The 14,239-nt window shown below is 37.5% G+C and overlaps 1 protein-coding gene across 3 annotated transcripts in view; it reads right to left on the bottom strand.

Moving 5' to 3' along the window:
* The window catches only part of CGNL1 (cingulin like 1), a 54,775-nt gene that overhangs the window by 30,488 nt on the left and 10,048 nt on the right, over positions 1 to 14,239 (bottom strand). For all 3 annotated transcript variants that reach the window (XM_059482037.1, XM_059482038.1, XM_059482036.1), the window contains exons 2-8: positions 8,019 to 9,618; positions 7,425 to 7,519; positions 6,414 to 6,507; positions 5,406 to 5,507; positions 4,871 to 5,019; positions 4,240 to 4,375; positions 2,279 to 2,491 (exon numbers count right to left, since the gene is read on the bottom strand). In XM_059482037.1, coding sequence (XP_059338020.1) covers positions 2,279 to 2,491; positions 4,240 to 4,375; positions 4,871 to 5,019; positions 5,406 to 5,507; positions 6,414 to 6,507; positions 7,425 to 7,519; positions 8,019 to 9,599 — 2,370 coding nt within the window. In that variant the 5' untranslated portion in view covers positions 9,600 to 9,618. The remainder of the gene's footprint in view (positions 1 to 2,278; positions 2,492 to 4,239; positions 4,376 to 4,870; positions 5,020 to 5,405; positions 5,508 to 6,413; positions 6,508 to 7,424; positions 7,520 to 8,018; positions 9,619 to 14,239) is intronic.

The following is a 14,239-nucleotide window of genomic DNA, read 5'->3' as shown; positions in this document are numbered from 1 at the left end:
AAGCAACATAAGCACAAACACTCTTGTACATAGAAGTCCTGATCCAACCTGATCTATCAAACATCCATATCCACATTTTTTGTATGATAAACCACTATTACAGCATTTACACTCCTGTTTTGCTGATAAAATACAACAGAATGACTCTTCCCACTAATCTTTGATGTAGGTTTCTTGTGTTCTGCCATCAGGGAAGAATTTTTCCAGCTTGCAGTAATCTATTAAAACAAAAATTAACAGGCCAAGTAGCTTCAATTGTTTATGTCTCCTGGATATTTCAGATTAATTAGTGACCAAATAATGAACAATATATATAAGATCACAGCAGATCAGACAGGAAACTTCCTGCAGAGAATGGTTATATTCTCCTGATAATTGATACATCAAACTCGACAACAAATCTCAGCCAGCAGGCATAAAGATAAATATACAGATAATGCTGTGCTTCAAGAAATCATTGAGCACAAACACCAGCAAAATTTAAAAAAAAAACTCAAAAATGAAAGAAAACACCTCCTTCCAATTAAACATGTTAAAATTTTTACTTCAAATAAAAGCAAAACATTCAACTCAAATGGGAAGAGAACTGGTACTTAGACCAACATTATACAAGTAAATTTCACTTTTGTACATCTTATTAAATTTACCATTAGATAGACTATGTCATGCAAGTAAATAAATGCTATTTATAAATATCTCTAAGCCACAGCAACCCAGTCATAGAGCCATTTCCCAGACTGTGTTATTGTTATGCCAAACAGACTCCTCTTTCATTTCTTGTCAGTCGTAATTACAGCTCCATAATTGAAATACAGTAAATTACCATGCACTAACTTTGAAAAGATGGTTCATTGAGGTTGAGCTGTCACTACGATTACTGTCTAATAAAAAATGATAATTTAAATGTTCTACTTTTCTCTCAAGGAAAAAAACTAATTCAGTTCATGCAGCTCAGACAAGTCAAATATCTTCATGATGATGTAAAACAAAGAGAAACAACACATTTAAGCAAAGCTGAACAACCTCAAATACAAGTCCTAGGCTGCATAAACAAACTAGCATTTATAAAATTTCCTAACCTCTGAAGAAGATTGCACATTTAAAACAAACCTTTAAGATAAAATCTTCTGTCAGAATTCGATCATACAATACCTATCCAGCATCTTCCACATGAGCTACTTTGCTCATAGAGCATATAAAGCTTAGAAACTTCTTTCCAGCTTCAAGCTTAATTTCCCCTCAGCTCTGTGTTACAACCAGCAGGATAACTGCAACCCACCTAAGACCAGTGTAGGTAACAGACATAAATTAGCATGGCTATCTCGAGGCATAAAACTGGGCCTACAGTTCTGACATACTGGTGAAGCCCGGTTCACCTGCAGAAATATTCTCAAACATTTGAGAAATAAAATGAGGGAATACAGAAAAGACACAAAAAGCTGTCACTGTAAAAAGAATGCTCAAAACTTTAAGAGAATTGTCCTCATACCAAAAAAATCTTTCAATATGTTCCTACCTGCTGTCTCTAAAAAGAAAATTTCACAAAGGCCATCTTTTGGAAAACAATAATAAATATGCACATCTGAAACTGTTGCTATTCTCCCTCTCACAAAGACTTCCTGCAGATGCTGGAAGAGGCAATTCCTTCAGTTCTGTTTTCTTCCTGTCTCATTTGAAACACCCAAATCCCTGCTGTTTTCTTGTGCTCACATTCCTTTGACTATTCAGTAAATAAGCATAAGTTCAATAAATGAAAAGGACACAAAATAAAACACAAAACCCTGTACTGATAATTGAGAATTTGAATGGGCAAGGGGGAACAACGCAGCCAGGGAACAGGATATGACACAAGAAGCTGAATGTAGGAACAGTGGGCTGCAAAGAGCTGCAGAGAACTGCTAGAAATTCTCTCAACAGTATGACTGGTAAAGCACACTGGAGCTCTTCAAGGGCACCCTCAAGGTTTTGGTGACTCTCTTTAACCCGAGCAAATGGTTCTCTGCACTATACTCCCATCTATTCTCCCTCAAAGTCTGCAATTAAACAAATTCAGTAAATAAGTGCTTGAAGAAAGGACCACAACTTCAGCTGGGACAAACAATCAAAACATGAGATGTGTATGAAATAAAACTTAGTATCAGCAGCCAAGAACTTCCTGGCCTAAATAAATCTTTGCCTACTTTGCTAAGAAAATAAAAGTATCTGAAAGCATCTGGTTTACAGCATCTGATTGAGGTAGAACCTTCCCCTGTAGAGGTAATTGCTAGCACTGACGTACCTCTGTCGCTTTCTCCAGGCTCTGCCGTAGATCCAGCAATTCTTTATCATGTTGCTCTTTAAGTTTGTCCATCTCTGTGTCATGGCTGGATACCTCTTCTTTAAGTGCTCCCTTCAAAGCTGTGAGCTCCCTCTCTCTCTTTCTCAAAATCTCTTCTTGTTGATCTTTTGCTATCAATACTTCTTGCAGATCCTGCTTCATTTGCATCAGCTCCTAAAGCCCAAAATTAAACACAGCTGTGTGTCAAACAGCCCCTGTGGATGTTCTGTTTAGGTCTCACAGAAAGCACTTCAGCTCCCCAAGGACAACTTTGTTCCATATGACTAACATATTACTTACAGCTTTCACAGTAAGCTAAAAATTTGCTCAACTCTAATATTATTAGAAGTATAACACATAGCTGATATTTTATATAATAGGTCAACACATTTGATGCTACAAAACTATCAAAATATTTTAATGGTGTATGTTTTATGCCATCTGCAAATAATGCAGGAGTCACTCCTACGTTGTGCTTTCACTAGCAATGAGACAGATAAGACCAAAGATAAAGCATTTTCCCCCAGCTGCGAGAGAAACAAACTCAGTGATAATTCTTTGCTTTCTTTTCTGCTGGAAAGAATAAATAAAGTTGCTTCTTCAAGTGAAGACAAAACAAGTGCTTCCCAATCAAGCCCATGTCTTCACACCCTTCCTCCTCCCACCAGGGCAACCCTGGAAGTCATTTCCCCACTTCAAATCTCTGGGAAGGAACTGGAGAGTCAGTGAATCTGAAGACTAAAGATGCATACAAAAACACAGAATAACAGAAACAATCAGAAATGTAGCACTTCAAGAATTCTCTGATTTGGTATTTCTCCAGCTGTGAATAATTGTACTTTCAAAGAGAATGCAGGCTTCCCCTGCACTGAAGGAGGTTCAGGACATCTAAACCACTCCTGACACACATCACCCACTCTGCCATTAAAAGCCTACAGTGGAAGGGATCCTACCATCATCCCAGGCAGCATCTTCCTCTGTTTAATTATCAGTATTAACTGAAACTTTTTAACATTTTCTTTAAATCTCTGAAGCTTAGTTTCTAATTCCTTACTCCATCTCCACACAACATAGAAAAATTGATTACTATCACCTTTACAGCAACATTCTGTAAGATGTATTTTTGACTCTTCCCTCCATTCAGACTGAAGTCCTTCTTCAAAGGTAATGTTTTTTCAGTACTATCATCATCATTTGTGATATTCCCCTACTTGTGTTCAACTTTCAATTAGAGTGCCTGAGATTTATGACACTCATTTAAGAGTAATCAAATCTCACCCATACAAAACAAGGTAGTTATTCTACTCAGCAGATCTTGCCTGCAAATATCTTTAATATTTCTGCACTGATACTCTTACACATCCTTATCAACAAATTTAATAAGCTGTGTTCTCTATTTCATCATCAGTACATTAGTATAACCAGGGCTACAGCCAATTCCTCTTTCATCCCAAGGTGACAGAAACTCTGTAACTCTTCTGCTCCTCTCCAGGCTCATCCCTTCTCCCCCTGGTCCCAGCAATAGCAAGTAAATAATTTAGAGACTGCTTTGTTGAGTTATTTAAATTTTTTTAGCTGAATCTCATCTTGCTTTGATAATATATAGATCTTTTTTAAACTGATCTTCCCTGCTCTTACCCCAGCTCCTAATTGCTAAAACTGAGATTATTATCTGGTAATAGTGGATAACTCACCAGTCAACCATTAAGACATCTGATCTCCTGCTCCATAAAACAATGGTATTTACACTCTGTATTCCTTTTAGGGTAATGTTGCTATCCTAACATGCTTTCTTATGGCCCCTAATAATGCTACATTGTTTTGGATTAATAGCAGAGGAAAAGCAAAGGCATGTATTTCAGAATCTTAAGTCTCTTTTCATGCAATTTTTCTGATCCCCCTTCTGATAGTTCCTAACTTACCTCAATCAGAATCTCTTTCTCCCCTTCATCAGTGTGTTTGGCACTATCCAGTTCATCATGCATCTCAGAGAGCTGGTCTTGAAGATCTCTGATCTCAGTCTGGTGTTTTTCCTGCTCCATCTTCACTTGAAAAAGCCTCATCAGTAAAAATCAGAGAGGAGTTTTTTAATTTGTGGAAGTACTAGTTTGTTCATTCAAGTACTAAAAATACACACTTTCCCATCTTACCCAGAAGAGAATGGGATAAAATGAGGGAGAAAAAATAAATGTCAGAGGGGTAAAACTGAGAAATCTTCTAACTAGGTATTTAAGTGGGGAGTTGTATTTTATTTCAGACCTGGTACTCTAGTTATTGAACTGTTTCCACACTTCAAAGACTTCAACTATATATTTTGACCATGAAATATTAAAAGCAACTTGCACTGAGAGGAAGATTGCTGAATTTATAATCTTTCTCTTCCTTCCAGATATTCTAAAGACACGACTCTTTTAAATGGTATAAACATTTTCTACAGGAACAAATGTCACTTGTCTGGTTCCATCAACATATTCTAGAGACACAGGTACTTTTAATCTAAAAGGTTTATGAAAAGGTAAAATTTCAATGATAACTTTGCTAGAATTAACTCACTCTTCCAGGTTTTGCCTGAGTTCCTTCTCATTTTCTTCCAGCTGCTTTTTTAAGGCTTCCTTTTCACATAGACTTTGATCAAGCTGCAACTGAAGATCTTTCAGACTTGCTCGTGTAGCATCTCTCTCTTCTTTGGAATTTTGCTGATTCTGAATTTTGTACACCAAAAGTTAGGCAAAATAATAGACAGCAGCTACATGATTAATACAGTTTGTCTCTCAGTCTGTGTCTGTCTCACCGCAATCAACAGATTAACATTTACCTCAGCAGATACCTAAGAAGTGCATTGTGCATGTGCTTAACACTTTTATTCTCTGCTCCAAACTCCTTCTCAAATACTAAGAACAGATTTGTTACAAAGGGTAACAATGCTATGACCGATCACCCCTTAAATAAAGTCTTCTGAAAAAACACTGGTATATCTGGATTAAGAAGAATATGAAGCAAAAGGGAATCAGCTGGACAATCAGTTGTCACTTATTTTAAAAAGCGTATTTAAAATATTCAGAAGCTTTATAACAATAAAGTGCTGTACCCTAATTTCCAGTTCCAGTTTTTTCTCCAACTCTTCCACTTTCCTTTCAAGTTCTGCTTTTTGTTCCACCAATACTTTTACTTCAGCTGAAGAATCCGAAACCTACAATTAAATAGAGACATTAATTCCCACAAAGCCAAAATGTTCTTTGGGAACAGTTCCTTTTTTGTAATCTAAAGCAAAGCTACAAGCAAGACTAACAAAGCGTGGCATCAACTGCCTGAGCTCACCAGGGATTTTTCACATGGGTCAGGCCAAGCTAAGATTTTCAAAGGAACCATGATTTGGTTTTCATAAAACTTCTTGGAAATTGCTCAAGGCATGTTGACAACAAAACAGAAAATATACAAACGTAAAGAAAAATTCAAATTAGGCAACATATGACTCAAATAATGTGTACTTTGGGCCAATTTTACTGAGATATCACTAATTATGAAAAATGGACATCAAAGGAAAGCATGCTTATATGTTAAGACAGGTTTCCAAATACATCTTTTAGGTAATTTTCTAGGATGTATTTTGCAAATAAATAATGCTGTCATTAATAACAAAAGCTACATGAGTCTCTCATGCTATGTCTGTCTCACTGCAATCAAAAGATTAACATTTATCTCTGCAAATAAAGTTTATCTTTACCCAAGAAATTTTATGTGAGTGTGCCTAACATTTTTCTTCATTGCTCCAAACTCCTTCTCAAATACTAAGAGATTTCTTCAAAAGGTTAACTGTGCTGTGAGCACTACACTTAAAATCTTCTGAAAAAGCACATGTATATCTAGATTACCAAGAATATGGAGAAAAAAATGTTCATTTTTACTAATTATACCCAAGGATAAAATAACAGACAATAAGCATTTAATCCTTCTCATCCCATCAAAATTAAGCTCTGTTCCTGAGGGACCACATGACCAGCCTAGTAAAAGTCACTAAGGGGATTCAGATTCTTAAGGCCCTGTCTGAATATTGCACCACTTTGAAACAGGCCAAAGCAAATTAAAAATTCTTTACCTGTGTCTTTCCAGCAGCTCTTGACTTTAAAGTCTGAATTTTCTCAAAAACCAAGTTCACTTTCCTCTTTGTGGCATCGTCATTATCAGGACTTCTAAAACAGACAGTACAAATAAGCAATGATATGATCAAAGTTACCATGTTGTTAACATCAAACCAAATTCAGACTGTCCAATCTAAAAAAAATCTCCACAAAAACCACAAAATACTACAACCAAATCAGAAATTATCTTAACTATGATTTGCTAAATCTTCAAAGAGAGGAGTTAAAAATTTGTATTCCAAATGTTTTCTAAAAAGCCAACCAAACAAAAAAAGAGTACCGAACTCTTGAAGTGCAAATCTCTTTTGTAAGATTGTGACTGTGCAAAGACAGATATTCAGCATGTCTATTACTCAGACATATTGAAATAAGAAGTAGTTCTAGGTTTTAGAAGTCCTGACTACTGCAACATAAAATAACACTTGAACAGGTCCCAGAACCTGCTATATCAGGAATTAAAAGAAATTTAAATGCATTGTGTATTTTGAATTAATTTAACCTTCCTTTACATTTCAATAAGTTATCAGTAGAAAATACCAAGAGTTACAGGTGCACAAAGTATTAAAAGCACAGAGGGCTTCTGCCAAACCTTAGGAAATAACACTTCATTGCTGTTGTTTAAAAACCCAAAGGTTTAAAGTTCCATGAGGCCCTATTTGAATTCTCTAACAACCTCTACATTATTCAAAGTTTAATTCCAGATGTATTTAAAATACAAACCATATTCTGATTCACAAGTTTCAAGTGCATTTAATCATATCCTGTACAACACCTTATGTAAGTCCTGATAGCCTGGGTATTTTGAGATCAGATAATGCCTTAGAGGACACAGCTGAGATACATAATTGTGAAAGAGAAGTTTGATTTAATTATAGCTTTCACTTTACTGTTTCACATTTCAAATGTAATAGAAGACAAATATTGAGAAAATGCAGTTTCTTATCCAAAAGTTACATATGTATACTGACCCTTCCTTAAGGTAATTGTAAAGAATCTGCTTAGCAGTCTCTTCATTTGTCTGCTGTGCAAGATCTTGCTGGCCCTTTAGGAGATCAGGAGTTGCCTAAAAGATAAAGATAAAATGTCAAAAGATAAATATCCTGTGAGAGTTGTAAATACAAACAGTATAATTGGAATTCCCCATTTTATCCTATTAATGAAAACTTTTATGTGCTATGGACCTGAAGTTCTGAAAGATCCACTGGAGTTTTGCCTTACTGCAACAAGAAACCACACTCCACACCAAAAGAAAAAACAACTTGATTTTGCATACATCTTTTCACATTCTACTTTTGTGCATGTATGCTTAAGAATCTTGATATCTGTTTGGCCTCACCATGTTCCTTTAATCATACGAAAATCAGTTGTTTTACAAATCAGGTTTTCTATACTTACAACAACAACAAAAAATTATATTTACATTTCTCCAGAACAATCCCATTTGGAAGTATTGTATGATGGGAGTTTTTTCTAATGAAGACCAGAAAAATACACAATTAACAACAGGGCAGCTTTCATGTGCAAAGTGCAAAGGATGGCTTAAAGAATGAATTCAAAATTACCTGTATATTAGGGACGGATGAACATGTTTTTACAGAAATCTTCTTGGCTCCTGATTCAGGTGTAATTCCAACTCGGTTTGGCAACAACAAAGTAGAAGTTACTGTTTTAACTTCCTCCCTCTTACTCTGTCCTGGGAGTGTAGCTGATCTACCCATCAAGCTCTCTGTATCTGTTCCATTCTGTTTATGGTGTTGCAAAGAGCTGAAACTGCTGCTCTGGGTGTCTTTATTGGGCATTTGCAGTTTTCCAACAGTTCGAGCAGAAATCTTTGTCTCTTTGGAAGGTGACTTTTGATCTCTGGATAACTGCTTGTGAAGGCAAAGTTTAGACGGTCTCAGCAAGTGCTCAGTTGACTTACCCAAGCTCTTACTGAATTCACCTAAATAAGCTGAATTTACATCAACTCCTAATGACAAGGCACTATCAACGCTTCTTGATCTTTTACGGTCATCTGGATGAATTCTGTTCCTTTTTCCTGACCTGCCTCTTCTGTGAGCATCAACTTTCTTATCAAACTTTTCAATTAGCTGATCTACTCCTGGAAGTGAACCAGTGTCAATATCACGACCAGTTCCCGGCAAGAATGGGATGTATCTCCTGTTTTCGTGGCGGTTAACGTTGTCCGCGTAGATGGCGTACTCTTGGTCATCCAGCAAAAATCTGTACAAGGAGTTGGCAGAGGTGGGAGTGGCTGATGAGGACGAGGATCTTCGGGAGTCATTCAGTAGCGGCCCAGAGGAATCCTGCCTGCGGAAGGGAAGAACATCTGGTCTGGGCTTCTTTGTCTCGGGATAAGCAGTGGGACTAACACAGGAGGACCCTCCTGCAGGTGAAAATGTCTCTGAAACACACACCTCACTGGAGCTGATTGTGCTGCTGGGACAATCCTGCAGCTGCTTATTTGGATCTTCTACTGACCTGTTCAGATGTATTTTTTTTGAATTTGCTTTGGTTGACTCAGCAAGGTACGTATTTGTTTTCTGTAGGGACACTACTTTAGATGAGGAAATCCAAGGCTTTGCTTCAGTTTTTTCATCTGCAAAAGACTTAGATTTACTGCATAGAGAAGACTGGTAATTATCCACGTTCAAGTTATTTTTTTCAGGATCATATGGCTGCAAAAGTTCAGGATGTCTTTGAAAATTCAACAAATTAGAGGATTTTATAGTTTCATCTTTAAAATCTGGCATTCCACTATTCTTTTCATGGACATTGGTTATCTGCAGTTTTTTAGGCATAGAGAGTTGCACGTGCTGTGTTCCAGCAAACTTTGTATGTTCACTGGTTTTGTCGTCCAACTTAAAAGCAGTATTGGAGTCCACAGCTGGCTTGTGTACAGTCTGAGCAATGACCTGCTGTTCTTTTCCAGGAGGAGGAGGATTTTCTGGCAAACATCCTTCTGTATTGTTCAGTACTATGTAAGGATGTCCATCAATTCCTTGGACTCTAATGCTGACACCATAAGATCCTGTCCTAGAATTTAGTGCATTTTTAGTTTTCTGAGTCTCTTCAGTTGCAAGTTCAAGAGTGACTTCATAATCCTGCTGCATGTGCTTAAAACCAGCAAAATATGGCTCCATGTCTATCAGAGGAGTATATCTGAACAGGAGAAAAATTACAAAATTCTCATTGTTTTAAGCAAGCTAGATTATTTCATTAATTACTTTATTTTACCATTCAATGCGACGATGAAGACTAATGGCAATAATGCAGGGAAATCAATATCCAAGCTCTGTCAAGCCCAAAGTGAATACACTGTGGTACAAAGACAAATGTCAGACTGACACATTCTGATCAATGGCATGTCATTTTACGAATGTTACCTTCACAGAGCTTGTGCTCATTGCTTTGGAATCAAATTACTTTAAATATAAACAACTCCAGTACAATTTTCTAAGTCAAAGTATGACTTCTGGGTATTTCCACTACCCAGAAGTGGAAATTATTTGCCATCTCAGAGTTTTAAAATACAATTTTCAGAAAACAGAAGCAATGACTTTGGTAAAGTTTAAATAGGTGAATGACTGTCATTCGATTATGAAACCAGTTCCTATCTCCTATCTTGAAGTCTTTACAATATCACATACAAATTAATCAGGATGTAAGAAGACTGTACCTTTCACATACCAGTGATGATTTTAAAGCCAGCATTTAGTACCAGCCATATTAACATTTAAACATAAGCCCAGGAGAGCAAAACACAACCAGGCAGTTTAAGGTTTTATGAGTTTCAGGTAACTAAAGCACTGCAAGGAAGGTCAACATCCTCATTCCTTTGAGTTGTGGTTTTTACATTCTTGGGTTTCAACATTTGTTTCTAATGACATCTTAAAAGAAACTTTTTCATTTATTATTTCATTGTCATCCCTAAGAACAACCTTTCCTACAATCTCCCAAATGCAAGCTTGTTCAAAAAAACCTCCAGTTGCTATTTTAAAACAAGATACTTGCTGAGCAACAAAAATGGAAAAACACTGCTCGTATTTCCAAGGCTGACAGTGCCTTTTTCAGATCCAACAGGAATGCTAACTCCAGCCTATATGTGCCAAAATTGTTACAATGTAGAAAACAATAAATTCGATCCTACCTGTGTTTTTAATGTTAAATGCCATTCTTTCTTTCTCTAACAGCTGGGTTTGCAGGCAGAGTTACTCTAGTCTGTTGCAGATTATGTGCCAACTGTCTAAAGGCAGAGGCAGTGCAGTGACAGTATGAGTGTCTATAGAAGAATGGAACACAGGACTGTGAGTCTGACACAAAACCTGGAGGGAATAAACTTTTGAACTGAGCTGGGGAGTTGAGTCATCACTGCGGCCTGACAAACCCAAAATCACTGAGCGATGGTATCAGCAAGAGGAAACCAAAACAACAGGATGTCTCATGGAAAAACAACCCTCTGCAGCCAGTTTCACTCTCCTGTCTATCTCAGCATGAAGCACCTCCCACAGATACTCTAGGCAAGAGTAGAGCTCTCATTTTTTCCTGACAGCAAATGAAAAAGTTTGGTTCAATGTTCACAGTACATTAATTTCTACCCAATTCATCCTCCTAGCAGGAAAGCTCCCCTCAAAAACCTCTTCCTCTCTAAAAACCAACTCCAGCTCCTCCTCAGCAGCAGGCTTATAAATTGAAGTCTCATATGGCACATTCACATGTGAGCCTTTGAGAGAAACCCCTGATTTACACACAGTTGGTAGCACTCATCTGTAGTGGAGGAGTGTGTGAACATCTTTACAAAAACTCCCCACTCAACAATCCCAGCCAGATTAGAAATGCCACCAATACAAACTAATGAGTGTATGGAACTGCACACTACACCTTCAAGCTGTATTAGCAGATCTACAACAAGAGTAAAGTTTATCTGGATTTTTCAACAATGGCAACAACTAAAAAAATATAAAAAGGAGTCAATAAAAATAAACCTAAAAGACAAAAAATAAAAAGGATTTCTATCAATCAGTACAGGGAACAAATGAGCAATACACTGCAATACAATTACAATATGTCTGTTTGGGGGTGACTGCAAAAGCAGTGCTTTCAAACTTGTTGGAAAGTTGCTAAAAATACTAAATAACCAGAAAAAAACCCCAAACAACCCCCATCTCCTCAAAAATAACCACAGAACACCAACTCCTCTACTATATAGGGGAATCAATATTTAGGTTAATAATCTACCTTAAATTAATGCGTTTCATTTGTCTTTAAAACCATAAAGAAATATGTGGATTTGTCTTGTTCACGTGTATTGTACTAACATAACTCTCAATTTTACTGTACAAAAGGATAAAACATTTAGAAATAAAAGAGCTAAACAAACAATTTTTTAAGTAACACATTTTATCTTTCTGGAACTGCAAAAAAAAAAAGATTACATTTATAAATTCCCATGACCCCAACAAGAAAAGACAGATGACCTTACTATTCAGATATTTGAAGATTTTACATAGAATTTCTATTTTATATGATGTCAAGCTGCATTGTGTAATACTCACATGAACTACATAATACCAAATAGTTGTTTTACAATACACAAAGTGGTTTTGTGATTTTGTAAGCATTTTTAAATTTAAAAAAAAGCACTACTGGCTTTCATCACACACAGCCTTTCTGAGGAAATCCTGAAACTATGTTAATTGATTAATTACAGTTACAGTCACTCTCCTGCACACACATTGCACAGTCACAGCTCAGGCTCTGGCAGGGTTACAGCAACAGGGGAGGAAAAGAAGGCTGAAGCTGCTCCTCTCCCATCTGTCTGCCCCACTCCTCTGACAGATGTCACCATGCCACAAATGAGAACATCTGAAACCTCTGCTGGCTCAGTGCACACCTCAGCCCTGGAAAACCTCAGATTGGCACAGTGGGTAAATGAAATCAGCCTGTGCTCCTGCTGTGACCGACTGAGATCCCGACATCTGATCCAGGCCAGGAGCTGACAGCTGGGGGCCCCGACAGCTACAACTGCCCGCTTTTAATCTCCTCTAAGGCTGCTGAAGCCCTCAAATGTTATGACAAAACAGTCTGTTTACTCTTCAGCTTATGAAAAGAGGTTAGATAGCTCAATGGCAGCTGGGAAGGCAATTTCCCTGTTTGTGTGGCTCTTTGTTACGTACTTGTAGTCACTTAAAAAAATAAAGAAGCTTTTTTTTGAAATAGAGAGTGATGTAAGTCCTAATTTCAGGTTTTCTACCAAAGTAATTATTTAAATTGCAAACAATACTGCCTTGCTAGTAATTTTATTTGCTATCTCAGAGTTTAAAAACACAATTTTCAGAAGACAGAAGCAATGACTCTATTAATAGGTGAACGACTGCCATTCTATTATGAAACCAGTTCCTATCTCCTATACAACATCACATACAAATGAATTGGGATGTAAGAAAAGACTAGTTCAATTAATTATTTTCTTTTGAAAATATTCTACTTGCTAAAACAGATAATATAGTCAAGGACATAGAATCATCAGCATCTTGCTGTCAGGTCAGTAAGGAAGGTACCACAGAATGAGGGGATCACCTATTTTGTCAGCAGCATGGCCTTGGACTGCTTGCAGAAAATTTCACACTGAATTTGTGTTTTAACTTCATTATCAGGGATAGCAACCTTTAAAAACTTTTGTGAACAAATAAACAAAACTCGCACTCAAAGCTCCTCAAGCCTTTCAGTTTTGATATTGCTTCCTAAAGTAAGACTTCATAAAGGTGCTTGAACACTCATTTTAAAAACTGACTTCAGTGGCTATGGAAGTCCCACATTTTATCATTCCTCAGAAATGGTTCAATTTTTCTGAACAACTTCTTTTTGCCGAAAACAGAAACTATGACATTTTTTGTTTATAAAGAGAACTTGTCAGCAGTGGTTTTCATACCTGAAAATCCAATACTCTGCATGTTCTTCTGTAGCACTTTGTTGTCCAGTGGTGATATGATACTCTACAAAGAGCCACAGGAGATGAACACTGAAGGTTTAACAGGTCAAAAACGTTTTTTAAATTCCTTAAAAACATTTCCTTTCACAGCTACTTTATAGCTAGCTAACAGGAGCTATGTGAGACCTGCTCACAATAAAGGAAACCTCTGTCATGTGGAACCCTGGCTGCTCTCCCTGCAAACAGAAAGAGTTCCTTTGAGAAACATCCTCCTGTGCCAGGCATGTCTCTCCCCTTCTTAACATTACAGCATCACAAAGGCACGGAATTGTCTCCACCACCCATCGCAGTTCTTGAGCCAAATCTACAGGCAGATTTATTCAGAAAAATTGCTTTCCTAATCCTGTTAAATGGCAAACTCTGCATGGGAAGCTTGCTCTCCTGTATCCTGCCCACACACCCTCACCACAAAGCACATCCCACCCTGAGCGCCAGCCTGTGAGCCAAGCACGTGCTCGGGACAGACAGACGGACAGTCCAGGCAGAGATGGTGACCAGCATGGGGGGACACACTGTCCCACCAATGGATATGTCCCCTGGCCTCCTGAAGGAGCCACACACCCTTCAGAGGTATTGCCTCCCATTACACATCTGCTCCTTTTGCACACATCTAGGGAGGGATATGGAGAATAAAAGGGACCTGACTTTTTTATGGCACTAGGACTCCTCCCTGGCTCCCTTAATGTCAGAAAGCCAGGAACTCCCCTACATCCAATATCACAATCCTGAGTCTCCTAAGACTGCATTACCTGAAGATTTTTCATTAAAAGAAGATGTGGACATATCCTATTA

The sequence above is a fragment of the Ammospiza nelsoni genome, chromosome 14 (genome assembly GCF_027579445.1).
Source record: "Ammospiza nelsoni isolate bAmmNel1 chromosome 14, bAmmNel1.pri, whole genome shotgun sequence".
In the NCBI taxonomy this organism is placed as follows: Eukaryota; Metazoa; Chordata; class Aves; order Passeriformes; family Passerellidae; genus Ammospiza; species Ammospiza nelsoni.
The sequence above is the reverse complement of the archived record's forward strand: the minus strand, read 5'-3'. Positions and strand labels throughout refer to the sequence as shown.